Source organism: Gigantopelta aegis, unplaced genomic scaffold (assembly GCF_016097555.1).
Source record: "Gigantopelta aegis isolate Gae_Host unplaced genomic scaffold, Gae_host_genome ctg3022_pilon_pilon:::debris, whole genome shotgun sequence".
NCBI classification, from domain to species: Eukaryota; Metazoa; Mollusca; class Gastropoda; order Neomphalida; family Peltospiridae; genus Gigantopelta; species Gigantopelta aegis.
In genome coordinates this window covers 74,518-92,500 of record NW_024533145.1, presented here as the reverse complement: position 1 = coordinate 92,500, position 17,983 = coordinate 74,518, and the positions used below count along the sequence as shown (strand labels likewise).

General features: G+C 40.3%; 1 protein-coding gene across 1 annotated transcript; it reads left to right on the top strand.

Moving 5' to 3' along the window:
• Positions 1-823: 823 nt before the first annotated feature.
• Positions 824-17,415, top strand: LOC121391850 (BTB/POZ domain-containing protein 6-B-like). Its single transcript, XM_041523328.1, has 3 exons — positions 824-1,101; positions 3,385-3,424; positions 17,272-17,415. The coding sequence occupies exons 1-3, from the start codon at positions 824-826 to the stop codon at positions 17,413-17,415; spliced, it is 462 nt and encodes a 153-aa protein (XP_041379262.1).
• The last annotated feature ends 568 nt before the right edge of the window (positions 17,416-17,983 follow it).

The window sequence follows — 17,983 nt, the reverse complement described above, 5'->3', positions numbered from 1 at the left end:
GTGACGAATCCTCTCTCTCTCACTCTCTCTTCCTCTCTCTCTCTCTCTCTCTCTCTCTCTCTATCTCTCTCTCTCTCTTCTCTCTCTCTCCTCTCTCTCTCTATATAATATATATATATATAGATATTATACTATATATTATACAGATATTATATAAGTGTTTTTGTTTTTTTCAATTAAAATTTTAGTATAAATTGAAAATATTTTTTTTACAAATTACCATTATATTATACAAATTAAATATCATTATTATGGGTGAAGACACAATGTTAGAAAAAAGTATGCAGATTCACTAGCATTGTGTCTGAAGTGTTTTAAATTATGGTTGTGTAATATGGGGATTTCATAAAGATATCGCAAGTACATTGTATGTACGTATGTATGTATGTATGTATGTATGTATGTATGTATATAAACCATCACTGCTACTACTGGACCAAGAGTACCGCAGTGGTGTGTGTGTGTGTCTGCATGTTATTTTGAGGGAGGTATTTTATCAAATAATAAAAAAAAACATTAAATAAAGCTGTTTCTGGGTTGTTTTATTAAATAATTAACACAGTATTGTGACGGTGACACTGATATTCAAAAGAAGAAAACATATTTATTGTGTAACACTAGTCATTACAAAATTTATGTTAGTCGAAGACATCTTATAATGCAGAAAACTCAGGGTAGTCCCTTTAAACATATTTTAAAAAGAGTTTTACAAATAGACATGGAGCTATTCCTAGTCCCGTGTATGGTTTCTGTTGATGCTTGAACCGCATATTCAAACAAAGAGAAAAAAGGAAGCTATTTTATGTATATTTTCAGTGGCAAGATGGCGACATGCGAAACAAATAGTCAGACTGAGGCTGGTCTTGAAGCCTGGCAGAGCAGAACATCTCTTACGGAATGTATCAGACATTCTCTTGACAATAAAGTGTTCAATGACGTCACATTTCGGGTTGGGAGAGAACAGAAGCACGTCCAGGCTCATAGACTGATTCTCGGTATCCGCAGCGGCGTGTTCGAGGCCATGTTCTACGGGCCATTGGCAGAGCAGGATGACATAGTCATTCCGGAAGTAGAATCCGGCATATTTGAACAGTTTCTAAGGTATGTCAATTTTATATTCATAAGACACGTATCATACATCTAAGAAGTATGATGTGAGTCTTGAAGTTTTATTGACTTTCGTCAGAGTAATTATTTAGGGACTGGGATAGCTGGAGAAGGGATCACTGTGTGTGGTAAGAGATTTAAACAAATTGATTGCAGTACTGTAATTATATTATCCTGTTAGTAAGCTAGATTAGTATGCAGAACACACAACAATGATGTGATTTGTATATCAGACCTTGGTCATGTTTCTTGAATTTGCTGCTGTTACAGCTATAGCACTATTGCTGCTGTTACTACTATTACTAAGACTGTTGTTGGTAGTGGTGGTGGTAGTGATAGAGTTGTTGTTCTTGGTGGTTGTGTGTGTAACAAGTGGGAATATTGTCCAAGCTCTTAAGCTGATGTGGTCAGAATATTTCCTGTCCTCCTCCAACTGAAAGACAAATTAATCATTACCCACTTCGTTTGTATTTGCTGGCAACATCCAACGCCTGTGCCCTCCCCCACCCCTCCCCACCCCCCTTTTTCAGTCCAGTGGTAAAGGGCCTCGGTTATGAAAAAAACAGTCGGTCAGTGGGTTCATTGTCCCCCAACCCAGTGCTCCACGACTGATATATCAAAGGATGTGGTATATGCTACCCTGTATGTGAGGTGGTGCATATAAAAAAAAATAGTCCTTCTTACTAATAACAAAAATGTTACGTGATTCCTCTAAGACTGCAGGTCAGAATGGGGGGACCAAAAAAAAAAAACAATGTTTGGGCACATCCAATAGGTCGATACTAGTGTCGTTAATCAAAAGGAGTACCATTCGTCTTTGGTTTTCTTGTTACTCTCGTCTTCTTGATTTTATCTTTAAAAAAAACAACTCAAAAATAAAAAAAAAAAAAACAAAATAAAAAAAAAAAAAAATTCACAAAGAAACAAAAATCCTATTCTCTCTCTGTTTTCAAAGTTACGGTCTCGGGATTACATATTATAAAATTGGTTATTAATGCAAAAATATAAAAAAAAATCAAATTCATTAATAGAAAAAAACTCGTTTGTGTTCGCTATGAAGAGTGATCGAAAATAGTATTATACGCTCAATAATAAAATTAATTAATATATAATTGCATAGAACAAAACAAAAAAATTAGATTCGACCCTGTTTATTGGATAGGGTGATGAATAAGAAGGGCCATATGGTCTTGACAATGTGTCGTGAATCACCCCACTCCACTCCCTAGGAGCGTTACGTAAATTTTTTTGACAACTTTCTACCTGTAAACGCTTATGTCAACAGCTGCGCTGCTACTATTATTACTAAGACTGTCTTTAGTCATGGTGGTTGTGATAGTGTTGTTGTTGTTGGTGGGGGGGGGGTGTATCAAGTGAGAACATTGTCCAAAGCTCTCAAGCTGATGTGGTGTCAGACTATTCAACTGGTCTCCTCCAACTGAAATACCCCAAAAAATAATCATTGCCAACTTCCTCTGTATTTGCTGGCAACGCCCTACCGTCTGTGCCCTCCAACCCCAACCCTGTTTCAGCCCATTGGTAAAGATTTCGGTTATGGACAGTCGACCTAGGATCAAATCACGTCAGTGGGGTCCATTGTTCAAACCAGTGCCCCGTGGACTGGTATATCAAAGGCCGTGGTATGTGGCTACTTTGTTTCTGGCATTGTGCATACAAAAAAAACAAAAGAGTCCTTGCTACTAATACAACCAAGATTAAATTGACGTGTTCCTCTAACTCTCAAAACTATATGTCAACAGCTGTCCAGTGTCGTGAATTCAAGATTCACGCCCCCCCCCCCCCATCCCCCCCCCCATGGTAGTGTGTTATGCCTAGGATATGGGGGGGGGGACCATGTCGGGGAATTTTGCAAAAGGTACCCCCCCACCCCCCACCCAAACACACACGCACACACACACACAAACATCCCAGTAACATGTTATACCCAGGATATATGTTTTGCAGTTAAGAGACCCCACAATCGAAATACTTTTAAAAAAGTGTCAGGTGAGAAGCTCAGCGGCTGGGCAAATCGCGTGAAGTTCCAGTTAGATTGACGTCCCGCTAATTGAATTGAAACTCAGCTGGCCATTGCATTTGTATTTGACATAGATAATGTAAATGAGTGAGCCTAGCGAACCGATAGCGCTGTAGTGGGTCTTATATGTACCAAACGGAACTGGACCATCTATTCTAAATGTTTAAATAATAAAAAAAATATTCTAGGGACTGCAGCTTGAAAGTGAGATGAGGACACTTTTTATTATTATTTGACAGGTACCTCTATACAGATGACGTCACAATGAATGGTGCCAGTGTAATGGGTTTGATGTAACGTATCAAAGAAGTATGAACGTCAAAACAACCCTGGAACAGAAGTGCCTGACGTATTTGTCGTTCAATCGATTGGACGTCAGACAAAAACGCCTGTGTGATACTGGAAAGGGCCACGTGTGTTTGATTGAAGGCCAGGAATGAAAAAAGAAGAATAAAAAAAAAGCTTCTCACTTTTATTTTGTGAAAAAATTGTTGGGAGGGATGCAGCTCTAAAATCCAATTCTGGGGAGTTACCGACCTTGTCACGGAATGGGCTGGTTAAGAATCATACAAGCGGGAAAGAAAACTGGGAGGTCGATTATGAACAATTCTGTATTTGGAAGCTGTTGTGGCGTGGAGTGAGAGAGTGGCAGGAAACAGAAAGCAAAAGTGTAAATCACGAAACCAGACGGCAATTGTGCGTGGGGAAGCGTGTAAAGCACGGCGGTTTCAAGTACTGACCAGAAGTATTTCGTCAAACGATACCCACCAACTGACTTGCTTACTGACTCAGAAAAACCAGACGGCAAGTGCCTTGGGGGGAAAGGAAGTAAATAGCCACGTTGCGGTTCCTTTACTTGGACAGAAAGTATTTTTCGTCAAAAAAAAAAAAATGTACCCACCAAAAAACAAAACACAACACTGGGGGGACCCTTGCTCTTACTTGGACTCACATTGCAAAAAAAAAATTCAAGATTCTTTCTTAGCAACATTTGGTTGTCCCTTTTCCCGGTGTGGACCCCAGGCGTTTTTACCATTTTAAAACGCCAAACAAGGCGCATGTTTGGCCCCCCCCCTCACCCCCCCCCCCCCCCCCATTGCTAGATCAAAACCTCAAATTCGGACAACATGATACAGCTATTCAGGCGAAATGTGCCAACCTGAGATATTTGTACCATGTATTTTCATCATTTCTGCCCTCAAAATTACCGTAATCCACGTAAAAATGCCCAGTGATTCGTTTGCAACCCTATATAGCTGCTTGGTAGTATGCTACTATGAATAAATATTGTATTCAGTTTTCGGGGCATTTTCGTATAATGTCGGTCAAAAGAAGCCCTCCTGGTCAGGACACCCCACTGTCTTTGAGTCGTTTTGACGCGACAGACGAATTATAAACAACGTAGTTGGTGAGGGGAGGATAAAAAGTGTCCTTTTCAAGATGGTTACACAGGCCCCCATGGAGTGTGTATGAAAATGGGAGCGGGATGGGGCGAATGCTGGATGGAAATACATTTATTTGTGGGCCCGAACCGTTGGGGTGGTTTTTTTTGTTTGGGGGGGGGAGGGTTTTTTTTTTTTGGGGAGGAAACAGTTTCCCCGAGAACATGTTTGAATTTAGGCGTTAAAATCGCCATTTCAAGTCTCTAACAGAGTACCAGGGACAAGTGGACATGAACCTCTGCGGCCGGCTGCTTCGCAGCCCTTGCTGTTTAGTGTTCTTTTTTAACGCTGCTAACTCCCCTCAATCCATTGTTGCGTGATTAGTAATGTAATGGCACATGCAGCGAACTATTAAATAACATTTAGTTTCAGGTTTTTCGGTTGTTTGTTGTTGTTTTTTGTTTGGGGGGGACTGCCAGGAAATTCCAAAACACAGTAAAACACAGGGACCCAAACACCCCCAAGATTTTTTACAAGATGTGGAATATGGACCGTTACCTGGGTTTTGTTGTTTTCTTAGTATTGGGACCAAAACCTGGTAGTTGGAGGATTATGTTATAACGTTTAGAGTAGTTGTTAGTAGGAGTTATCTTCTAGTAGTAAAGCTGGTTTGAGGACTCCTCTAAACAAGCCCCCCCCCAAGCTAGTAGGGGGAGCATGGATTACTTTATTAAAAATTTTTTCAGTTGGCTGTTAGTATGGAGTTATCTTCCTAGTAGTAGCTGGTGAGACTCTCTAACAGCCCACGTTAGTGCAGCATTGGATTCTTATAAATCAGTGCTCCAAAATACTGCCGTCCTCACCACTTTTTGACAGCGAACGTCACCACGGGCTGGGAAATATGTTTGCCTTTATTATTTTATGATCATGTTTGGTTCTGGTAGGTTTTGATTTAGTCCGGCAGAATTTCTGGTTTCCAGTAATTTCAGCCAATTTCAACCCCTGTGTATAAATGGTCCGTGGTTCCACCCCATTTAGTATCGGTTACTTTACATGTAAATGTTACAATTTTTGTGGTCCAAAGGCCCTAGGAAACATACATTTGACTTGAGGGTTGTAGTTGTGTTGGTATAATGTGCGACTCTTGCGCAGTAGCCAGTTAAATGTCTTTTGTTAGCTCTGTTGGTAATTAAAAAAAAGCTTAGATACAGACATGCATATGCATGTACGAGTGCACGCACGCACGCACACCCACCAACACACACACACGCACATACGAACGCACACGCACAGCGACAGATACGCATACAATAAGCGCACATACAATCGTACGCCCGCACACACACATACACTTGCACATTAAAATAAATAATAAAGTTTAAAGTGCTCCTTCGATATATGCGCATAGGATTGTTTTGCCATAATGCGCGGGGAAAAAGATCTCACATCACTATACATTTGTGCACGATATTTACCTATTTCGGTTTTCACCAAAATAATAATTGCATCAAAGACACTGCACGTATAAGGTTCTAGCTTTTTGTTAAAACCTTGTCATTAAATGTATCGTTAAAAAAACAGTTCCATTGATTTTCAAAAAAAAGTTCTGTGTGGCGTACACCACAGTACCCTACACCCCACATCGTTACGACTGAAAAAAAAAACAACACCCATCAACTCCCCCCCCCCCCCCCAAAAAAAAAAAAAAAAAACCCAAACAAAACAACAACAAACAAACAAACAAAACACGAACCAAAAAAGAAACACAACAACAACCAAACCCAACAAAAACAAAACTGAATCGAAATTGTTGAGAAATGTTGGGGCATTCCTTTCAAAAAAAAAAAAGATTGTAACACACGTAAACACGTAAAGGCAATGATACACACTGATATAGTGGGGGTGGTGAAGGGTGTGTGTGTGTGTGTGAGTGCGGGGGGACCATATTGTATGTATGATTTTATATAGAATGAAATACAATTGAAAAAAAGTTTGATGGGGTTGGGTAGTGGCGTGCCCCTCCTACGTTACTGATGAGCTGATAATTAGCTTCATTAATTAATGGAATTAGCTGATATACACCATAACTTTACATTGAAGCAATAATTAGTCCGTGCATTTGGCCAACCGCTATGACATAGGGTTGAAGACCTTAAAATAAGGAGAAATTATATGTTCTTCATGTATTGGTTACTATAAACCGGCCTCGGTGGCGTCGTGGTAGGGCCATCGGTCTACAGGCGTGGTAGGTACTGGGTTCGGATCCCAGTCGAGGCATGGGATTATTAATCCAGGATACCGACTCTAAACCCTGAGTGAGTGCTCCGCAAGGTTCAATAGGTAGGTGTAAACCACTTGCCCCGACCAGTGATCCATAACTGGTTCAACAAAGGCCATGGTTTGTGCTATCCTGCCTGTGGGAAGCGCAAAAAAAAAGATCCCTTGCTGCTAATCGGAAAGAGAAGCCCATGTAGTGGCGACAGCGGGTTTCCTCTGAAATCTGTGTGGTCCTTAACCATATGTCTGACGCCCACACACATTACCGTAAAGAAAATGTTGAGTGCGTCGTTAAATAAAAACATTTCTTTCTTTCTTTCTTTGGTTACTATAATTTGAAAATTTTAGTTTTTGTGCGTGTAATGTTTAAATTTAAAATTGAACACATTTTGTTTGATGTTTAAATTTTATCTTGTGCTTTTGTTCATATACCATCAAACCGGCCTTGGTCGCGTCGTGGTTAGGCCATCGGTCAACAGGCTGGTAGGTACTGGGTTCGGATCCCAGTCGAGGCATGGGATTTTTAAATCCAGATACCGACTCCAAACCCTGAGTGAGTCCTCCGCAAGGCTCAATGGGTAGGTGTAAAACCACTTGCACCGACCAGTGATCCATAACTGGTTCAACAAAAGCCATGGTTTGTGCTATCCTGCCTGTGGGAAGTGCAAATAAAAGATCCCTTGCTGCTAATCGGAAAGAGTAGCCCATGAAGTGGCGACAGCGGGTTTCCTCTCAAAATCTGTGTGGTCCTTAACCATATGTCTGACGCCATATAACCGTAAAAAAAATGTGTTGAGTGCGTCTTTAAATAAAACATTTCTTTCTTATATACCATCAACGTCCCATCCTGCGTTCACCTAACGACAAAAAAAACACGAATACGATATTTACGGAAATACCATCTTACATTTTGCAGCTATGATTCGTGAAATGATGCGTGAAACAAAATAGATTGCAGTCAGTTAACATGAGAATTCAACAATGTGGACGTAAAAAAAAAAAAAAAACAAATCCATTCTAGTAAACAAAAGTGAAGCACCTTCCAGTAAACAAGAAAGAGTGCAACGTTTGTAACTGCGTTCAGGCGCATGCGTTATTTGCAAAACGTATCGTCCGCAATTGTGCGGGTTCGTCGTTTTTCATTTTTAAGGCCATTACATGAAAAACATGTGTTTTCTTAACTACGCTCAATTGACGAATACTTTGATATTTTTTTAAAAAAGGAAAAATTCAGTTTGCATACGTTCTGGGTCTGGTCCGCGTTTTACCAACGCCCATCGCTAACACTACCGGGATGTCAATACGGAGAAACATTACGTTCATACCAGAGAATAGTTTGTAAAATATAACTTTTTTAATGAATTGATTCTTAATTAACACAATTATTACACACAACATTATTTACAATTGTTATGAATGGATTGTCACTACAGTAGAGGCACAAAAATGTAGCATACCTTTTGCAGATCGAATGTAGTAATTGAAAACAAATTCTAACAACAGGTGGCTTAAAAATTAAAAATGATTTGGCCTTGTTGATCTGGCACATGTGAGGTCATGTGACAGGCACCGAATGATAATTCATCCTCCTCCATTTTAAGTCGATTTCTACGAGTCATGTGGGCCCGATATCGGTAATTTTATGGAATAAACAAAAACGACTTGCACAAATTAATGGTTTTAAAGGTTTGTAAATGTTTGAGTTTTGTATTGAGATACTTACTTGTCTGAACTTTATTGTTAATGAAAATGTTCACGAACTTTGAAGAAAAAACCTCACAAATAAACGACAAGCAGACGACAACAAATCGAATGTTGATTGCGCGTATTGTGCACGAGAAAACGGAGTTGGAAGCATAACCCAGTTAGGGATGTTGACGATAAATATAATGTATTAATGATACAATCATTCTTATATGTCGTAATTATGGTTATTTTAAGAATACTAAATGTAAAGTCACAATGTGTAGGTTTTTGTTTGCCTTGTTTTTGTTCGTTGTTGTGTGTTTTTTATATTATATTATTATTATTTTTTTTTTTTCTTATTATTTTGTTGTAGATTGGCTTAATAAACTAGTGAAAAAGTTAACAGCAGTTGGAAACTCTCTCTCTCTCTCTCTTCTCTCTCTCTCTCTCTCTCTCTCTCTCTCTCTCTCTCTCTCTCTCTCTCCCCATCTCTCTCTCTCTCTCTCTCTCACACACACACACACACACACATACACACACACACATACGCGCGCGCGCACAAGCGCATTATATATAGTCCGTTTGCATCAAAAGGGAACTGATGATACGGTATATGACTATATACTAACTAATGCTAAAAACTGATATAAAACATGATTCGCAAATATGATCATAAATGAAATTACATTCGTGTGGAATACGAAACCTCGCTATTGTATCACCCAAAACATTTTGTTTGAACCACGATGGAGGGTATCCCATGGCAAACCGATGAGCAGATTTCATTTTTAAATTCTTGAAACTCTTTTATAGGAAGTCGAAAACGTACGGTGTGTTTGTGTGTATGTATGTATGTATGCAAATATTGGCAAACAATAATGGTTGATTTCATGATTCTAATTATTGTCTCGTCTGTATGAAGACAGCCACACCCGAGGCACGAGATTTCCTCCTTTACTGGAGATTTCATCCTTCTTGCACAAAGATGACTGCCACTCCCAGACTAGTTTACTAAATGAAAACTAGCACAGGACAGAGCTCATTGGAATAAGTACAGCTGTGTGTGTGTGTGTGTGTGTGTGTGTGTGTGTGTGTGTGTGTGTGTGTGTGTGTCCCACTGTTTGGCACGTACCTATGCCCCTGCCACTAGATTACATTGATTTGTGAATCATCGGCTACTGGATGTCAAACATTTGGTAATATCAGTTGTGACACGTAGGAAACTCGCTACACTTTTCTCACAGAGAGGAAAATACATACCACGGTCTTTGATATACTAGCAACATGGGATAATTTATATGTACTTGTTCACACAGACTGGACAGCACATACCACGGTATTTGATATACTAGCAGCATGGGATATTTTATATGTACTTGTTCACATAGACTGGACAGCACATACCACGGTCTTTGATACACTAGCAAAACATGGGATATTTTATATGTACTTGTTCACACAGACTGGACAGCACATACCACGGTCATTAATATACTAGCAGCAGGGGATATTTTATATGTACTTTTCACACAGACTGGACAGCACATACCACGGTCTTTGATATACTAGCAGCATGGGATATTTTATATGTATATTTTCACACAGACTGGACAGCACATACCACGGTCTTTGATATATCCGTCATAGACAGACCCCGGCCTTTGATTAGCTCGAATCACCTCCAGTCCTCCCCTAATTGACCGGCCTCAGTGGCGTCGTGGCAGGCCATCGGTCTACAGGCTGGTAGGTACTGGGTTCGGATCCCAGTCGAGGCATGGGATTTTTAATCCAGATACCGACTCCAAACCCTGAGTGAGCGCTCCGCAAGGCTCAGTGGGTAGGTGGAAACCACTTGCACCGACCAGTGATCCATAACTGGTTCAACAAAGGCCATGGTTTGTGCTATCCTGCCTGTGGGAAGAGAAAATAAAAGATCCCTTGCTGCCTGTCGTAAAAGAGTAGCCTATGTGGCGACAGCGGGTTTCCTCTGTGTGGTCCTTAACCATATGTCTGACGCCATATAACCGTAAATAAAATGTGTTGAGTGCGTCGTTAAATAAAACACTTCTTTCTTTCCCCTAATTGATATTGATACCTATGATATCAATATCAATATGGGGAGGGCTGGAGGTGACTCGAGCTAGCCTTTGATATACCTGTAGTGGGGCATGGTTGGTACGAGGAAAAACAATCAGAGAACAGACCTGTAGGAACGTTATCTGGAGTGCCGGGGGGGGGGGGGGCGGGGGGGGAGGGGGGCACAACCTCTAATGGGAAGGCTAGTCTTTAGTTGGGTGGGGGGTGGGCAACCTCTAATGGGAAGGCTAGTCTTTAGTTGGGCAGGGGGTAGGCAACATCTAATGGGAAGGCTAGTCTTTAGTTGGGCAGGGGGTAGGCAACATCTAATGGGAAGGCTAGTCTTTAGTTGGGCAGGGGGTAGGCAACATCTAATGGGAAGGCTAGTCTTTAGTTGGGCAGGGGGTAGGCAACATCTAATGGGAAGGCCAGTCTCTAGTTGGGCAGGGGGTAGGGAGAGAGACATTTTAATCTTATTTATATAGGACCACAACACAACGTGCATTTCCGTACGCTGTCAGGCACATCGACCCACCTCCACCCTGAGCTGAAACAAAAAAATTCTCCATTTTTTTCCCTATTTATCTTATATGACTCAACCGCCTCTAAAGATTAACTTCGCTCGCCACAATCTAGACATCTCTCCTCACACACCTGCGCTGTCCTGGGGCCTAATTCACTAAAGTTTCGCAACTTTGCGATCTCGCAGTGCAATGCTTAAAAGACTTGCTAAGATGATGATGATAACTAGTTTAACGTGCCCATATACCACTAGGGTTTCGAACACGCCCATCCCGAGTCCGACCTCCGATAAGATCGGTGGCCTGACTCGGGATGGAAAGGGGGGGGGGGGGGGGGGGGGGGGCTGAAAATGGGCAGAATTTTCAAAATAGCAATTAGTAAAGAAGTTAATAGATTAAATTTAAAAAAATAAAAAGGTTACAAGCCAAAAATAAAAAAGAATTGACTGCTCGGCCGAATATTTATATAATTTGGAGCATTTTAGAAGGACAGTCCAAAATTAAATAAGAGAAAGAAGAGAGGATCGGACTTTTTAATAATATTAAAAAAAAAAGTAATTTCGACATAAAATTTTGAACGCAGATCTAAAAGTTTAAAGTCCGATCGATATGTCCACGCGAGTGGCCTCGTTAAGGCCGTTTGGGTGCACAGCTTAAAGGGACGAGATGGGTTGCATCCCGTCAAGAAAACCCCTAGATTGACAGTCGATAGACGTTGAAGGTGTGGTGCTGTGCTGAAATGCAGATCGTGAGAAGCTGGATCCGTCTGAACGAGAGAGAGTATCAGACTAGGGTATAGTCCAGTCGTCATGTGTTGGTATAGTGGTGCGGACGGGCCCGACTCCGGAGGATACGAGATGGTATCACTATAAAGCAAGATAAAGTCTAGAAAAAGAGTAGTAGGGGCCGACCCCGCTTCCTATTTCTTCTTAGAGTGGGGCGGTCAATCTTCCAGTACTGCTAGGACAGGCTCGGACATGTAGAGACTAAACGCAAACAACCGTGGCGTTCTGCAGAATGGCTGTCATACAAGTGACAGAAAAAACAAGTCCGACAGTCAGACGGAGAAATGACGTGGAGGCAAGGAATCTCGCTAAAAAAGAATCCAACCTGGTGGTGCAGGCTGTCGAAACGAGAAGCGTTCCAGCGTTCAATCAGTTCAATGGCCGCATACATCCCAGTAGAAAACTTCATTTCGCTGACAAAAACAACGAAATGAAGGACCCCCAAGTCGAGCACACGAAAGCACGTGCAGTGTGCACAAGCGAAACAAACACGTCTTACCGCGTGGAGCTCCAGCTAAAATGATGCTTTGTTGTCCAGCAGAGCCTAAGAGAGCTTTGTGAATTAGGCACCTGGGCTTATAAATCTCACTATCTAGGATTGATGGTTAGTGAATGATAAGTTGGTATATCACGTGGTCTTACACCTCCCGATTGAGCCTCAAAGCTGATGTCATTATCAGCTACACCAAAGACTCGGTGATGTCGTGGTTCAGCCATCGGAATATGGACACGTAAATAGAGTTCCCTCCCCTTGCCATCGGGCATAAGGTTGGTAGATACGGGGTTCGCAGCCCGGTACCGGCTGTCTCCCAGACCGCGTTTTAACGACTCAATGGTTATGTGTAAGGCCACTACACCCTCTCTTATCTCACTAAGCACTGACAACTAACAACCAACCCACTGCTCTGGACAGACAGACCAGATTGCTGAGGTGTGTTTACAGGACAGCGTGCTTGAACCTTAATTGGATATAAGCCCGGAATTAAGTTGAAATGAATGAAAGCTCATATAGATTGGATGCGGCGCGTGCGTGCGGTCCAACTGATGTGTCTGCGGCTTACCTTTAGGACATATACGGGTCAATATCAAAATTGGTAACATTTTGGGTGCCGGTTCTAAATTATATTATTTCCCAATTTTTCACAGAATATTACTTCGACATCAATATGTCAAAGCCAGATATATTTGTACTATATTTCGTATATTAATTTTTAAAAATCAGTATTTTATTTAAGAAATTATGCCGAAATCTCATGTCCCTTGCAAGGGGTGAAGCAACAGTATGGACTATAACAGTTAGGACAATTTTACAATATTTTAGCAATTATGTACACAAGGTATAAATGTAGAATGCCTCGTTGGTAGATGGTGTGCACTTAGACAATATAATTTCCTTAAATATTTTAAAATATAATTTCTCATTTTGGCATATGCAAATACAGTAACAGTATGGATGCTCAAAATTTGTATGCAAAGAAATATACTTACTTGTTCAAAATGTTGTGTCTACTGGTACAAGTTTCTGATTTAAGTCCACATTCAAATGATAAGACAGAAGGTAGAAAGTACAACAAGACCAAGTTCATGGAGCTCCAATTATGAACATTTTATGATGGAGGTAACAGTATGGACATATATATAAGGGACACACATATTTAGTAAAAAAAATTGTAAAATATAATTATCAAAAATAAAGTATAATAGAACAGTATTGTTACTTAATATCTCATGATTACATTTATGCAGAAAAAGTTCAAGAATATTATTATTTTTGACACAATATTAAACTTTATATAACTTCACCCCTAGCAAGGGACATGAGATATCGGCATAATTTCTGAAATAAAATACTGATTTTTTAAAAACAAATATTTGTGGTTTTGTGTATAGATGTCAAAGTAATATTCTATTAAAAAATTGGGAAATATATACATTTTATAATATAATTTAGAGCCGGGACACAAAATGTTACCAATTTTTATATTGACCCATACACGATATATACTAGTCTCAGGAAGTTAACGGTCACATCGACACTGCGTCTGCGGCTTGCCTTTAGGACATATACACGATATATACTAGTCTCAAGAAGTTAACGGCCACATGGACACTGGGTCTGCAGCTTGCCTTTAGGACATATACACGATATATACTAGTCTCAAGAAGTTAACGGTCACATGGACACTGCGTCTGCGGCTTGTCTTTAGGACATATACACGATGTATACTAGTCTCAAGAAGTTAACGGTCACACTGACACTGCGTCTGCGGCTTGCCTTTAGGACATATACACGATATATACTAGTCTCAAGAAGTTAACGGTCACATGGACACTGCGTCTGCGGCTTGCCTTTAGGACATATACACGATATATACTAGTCTCAAGACGTTAACGGCCACATGGACACTGCGTCTGCGGCTTCCCTTTAGGGCATATACACGATATATACTAGTCTCAAGAAGTTAACGGTCACATGGACACTGCGCCTGCGGCTTGTCTTTAGGACATATACACGATATATACTAGTCTCAAGAAGTTAACGGCCACATGGACACTGCGTCTGCGGCTTGCCTTTAGGACATATACACGATATATACTAGTCTCAAGAAGTTAACGGCCACATGGACACTGCGTCTGCGGCTTGCCTTTAGGACATATACACGATATATACTAGTCTCAAGAAGTTAACGGTCACATGGACACTGCGTCTGCGGTTTGCCTTTAGGACATATACACGATATATACTAGTCTCAAGAAGTTAACGGTCACATGGACACTGCGTCTGCGGCTTGTCTTTAGGACATATACACGATGTATACTAGTCTCAAGAAGTTAACGGCCACATGGACACAGCGTCTGCGGTTTGCCTTTAGGGCATATACACGATATATACTAGCCTCAAGAAGTTAACGGCCACATGGACACTGCGTCTGCGGCTTGTCTTTAGGACATATACACGATATATACTAGTCTCAAGAAGTTAACGGCCACATGGACACTGCGTCTGCGGCTTGCCTTTAGGACATATACACGATATATACTAGTCTCAAGAAGTTAACGGTCACATGGACACTGCGTCTGCGGCTTGCCTTTAGGACATATACACGATATATACTAGTCTCAAGACGTTAACGGCCACATGAACACTGCGTCTGCGGCTTCCCTTTAGGGCATATACACGATATATACTAGTCTCAAGAAGTTAACGGCGACATGGACACTGCGTCTGCGACTTGCCTTTGGGACATATACACGATATATACTAGTCTCAAGAAGTTAACGGCCACATGGACACTGCGTCTGCGACTTGCCTTTGGGGCATATACACGATATATACTAGTCTCAAGACGTTAACGGCCACATGGACACTGCGTCTGCGACTTCCCTTTAGGACATATATACGATATATACTAGTCTCAAGAAGTTAACGGCCACATGGACACTGCGTCTGAGAGGGGTAGCCCATTCACTGTGTCAGTGGTATGGAAACACACGTGCAGTTAATGTATGACGGAATGGCTCACTCCTGGCATCTCGCTACTTGCCTCGTGGACATGCTATCATTCAGACATGACAGGGCTCGACTACAGTCCAGAATGCTCAGTTTACTAAGCCAGATTACAAATAAATTTATACCCTCCGAACCGTAAAAACCCCCACATAAAAAGTGTTAACATAAAAAAGGAGTTGCACCATGCAGTTTTAAGCAAGTGCCGTGCTTAGTCAGAAGAAAAATGTTTTAATGCTAACGCGCTACGCCATTCACACAGTGTGTACAGTGTGTACAGTGTGTACAGCGGTTTTTCGTTTATTACTAGCATGAAACTGAAAATTGTTCACGTTCAATTCTTAAATATATTGTATATTGCTTACAATAAACTAATAGTAAAAGTTTGTTTTATTTAACGACGCCACTAGAGCACATTGATTTTTAATCTTATCATCGGCTATTGGACGTCAAACATATGGTCATTCTGACACTGTTTTTAGAGGAAACCCGCTGTCGCCACATAGGCTACTCTTTTACGACAGGCAGCAAGGGATCTTTTATTTGCGCTTCCCACAGGCAGGATAGCACAAACCATGGCCTTTGTTGAACCAGTTATGGATCACTGGTCGGTGCAAGTGGTTTACACCTACCCATTGAGCCTTGCGGAGCACTCACTCAGGGTTTGGAGTCGGTATCTGGATTAAAAATCCCATGCCTCGACTGGGATCCGAACCCAGTACCTACCAGCCTGTAGACCGATGGCCTGCCACGACGCCACCGAGGCCGGTATAAACTAATAGAGTATTATTGTTTTAAGATCCATAATTTTGATGTAATAAATATAAAAATATGGAATGACATGTTTTGTTTTAGGCCTAAAAGTAAAACTTGTATCTTTCCATCAATTCGACCTTACCTAAAAAAAAAAAGAGCCGATCATAATCATTCTTTGGATGCATCAATTTGTGTAGTTTGAAAGCGTAGATACATAGCATTTTAAGTGGACCTATAAAGGGAGAATGCAATTGAAAAAAAGCAGGCAGATTCCTGGATACACACATTAAAAACAACAACAAAAAAGACAACACAACCCCCCCCCCCCCCCCAACCGATCTACAACAACAAACAAATAAACAAACAACAAGTATTTAATTGATATATTAAAAAGTAATACTTTTGAGATGAATGTGTTTGAAATATTTATATATCTGCCATGTATTGGCCCCGAGGGTGTCCGATTTAGAGGAGTTTCACTGTATAATATAATATAATATAATGTAATGTAATGTAATGTAATGTAATGTAATGTAATGTAATGTAATGCAATATAATCTAACATAATCTAACATAATCTAATCTAATCTAATCTAATGTAACATAATGTAACATAATATAATATAACATAATATAACATAATCTAATCTAATCTAATCTAATCTAATCTAATCTAATCTAATCTAATGTAATGTAATGTAATGTAATGTAATCTAATGTAATCCAATGTAATGTAATGTAACATAACATAACATAACATAACATAACATAACATAACATAACATAACATAACATAACATAACATAACATAACATAACATAACATAATAATATAATATAATATAATATAATAATATAAAGTAATATAATGAGGAGTGTATCCAATGTAATCAAAGTATGTGATATAACTTTGCAAATTAAATGTAAATTAATCAGCTCACAGCACTTGTATTCATCGGCCATTGGATGCCAATTTTGACGTACACTCTTTGACACTGAAAAGATTAGTTTTATGTATTGTATGATGTTAGGGGGGTTTATACCATAAATGTCCCCGATATTTTGTCATATCTGGTAGAACATGAATATACTGGGTAAATTGTAAAAGCATTGTGTCATAACTTTCTTATGAGCAGTATTTTGAGTTTCTTCAGTTGGAAAGTAAGCTGCAGGTAAAACGCATGCAGGCTGTGGGAAAGGTAAACGTCACCTGTCTGTTCATCAGTGCATTTGTCAAGAAGGTTTCCAGCAGGAAAGTTGGCTGGGAAAACGGCTCTTAGGAGGTTTGTAGTTTAATCTTTTGAACAGATAGTTTGGCTATATTTTCCCCCAATACTCAAATGCAGTTATTTGTAATTTGTTTGTGGTGATTATTAATAGGGTTGTTAATTTGGGTTCATTGGGTAGGTGTAAGGTCACTACACCATCTTCTCTCTTACTAATCACTAACCAACTAACCCACTGCACTGGACAGACGGCCCAGATAACTGAGGTGTGTGCCCAGGACAGCGTGCTTGAACCTTAATTGGATATAAACACAAAAATAAGTTGAAATGAATAAATGTGTAACTGACCGTATTAGAGGGTTAAGCGTAATTTGTGTTGTTGTGCGCCAGGAGTAAACATGGTATGTGTTGTTAGGATGTCTGCAAGAGTTGTGTACAGACTAGCGTGGTGGCGGACTGTTGTTGGGATGTCTGCAAGAGATGTCTACAGACTAGCGTGGTGGAGGACTGTTGTTGGGATGTCTGCAAGAGATGTCTACAGACAAGCGTGGTGGCGGACTGTTGTTGGGATGTCTGCAAGAGATGTATACAGACTAGCGTGGTGGCGGACTGTTGTTGGGAT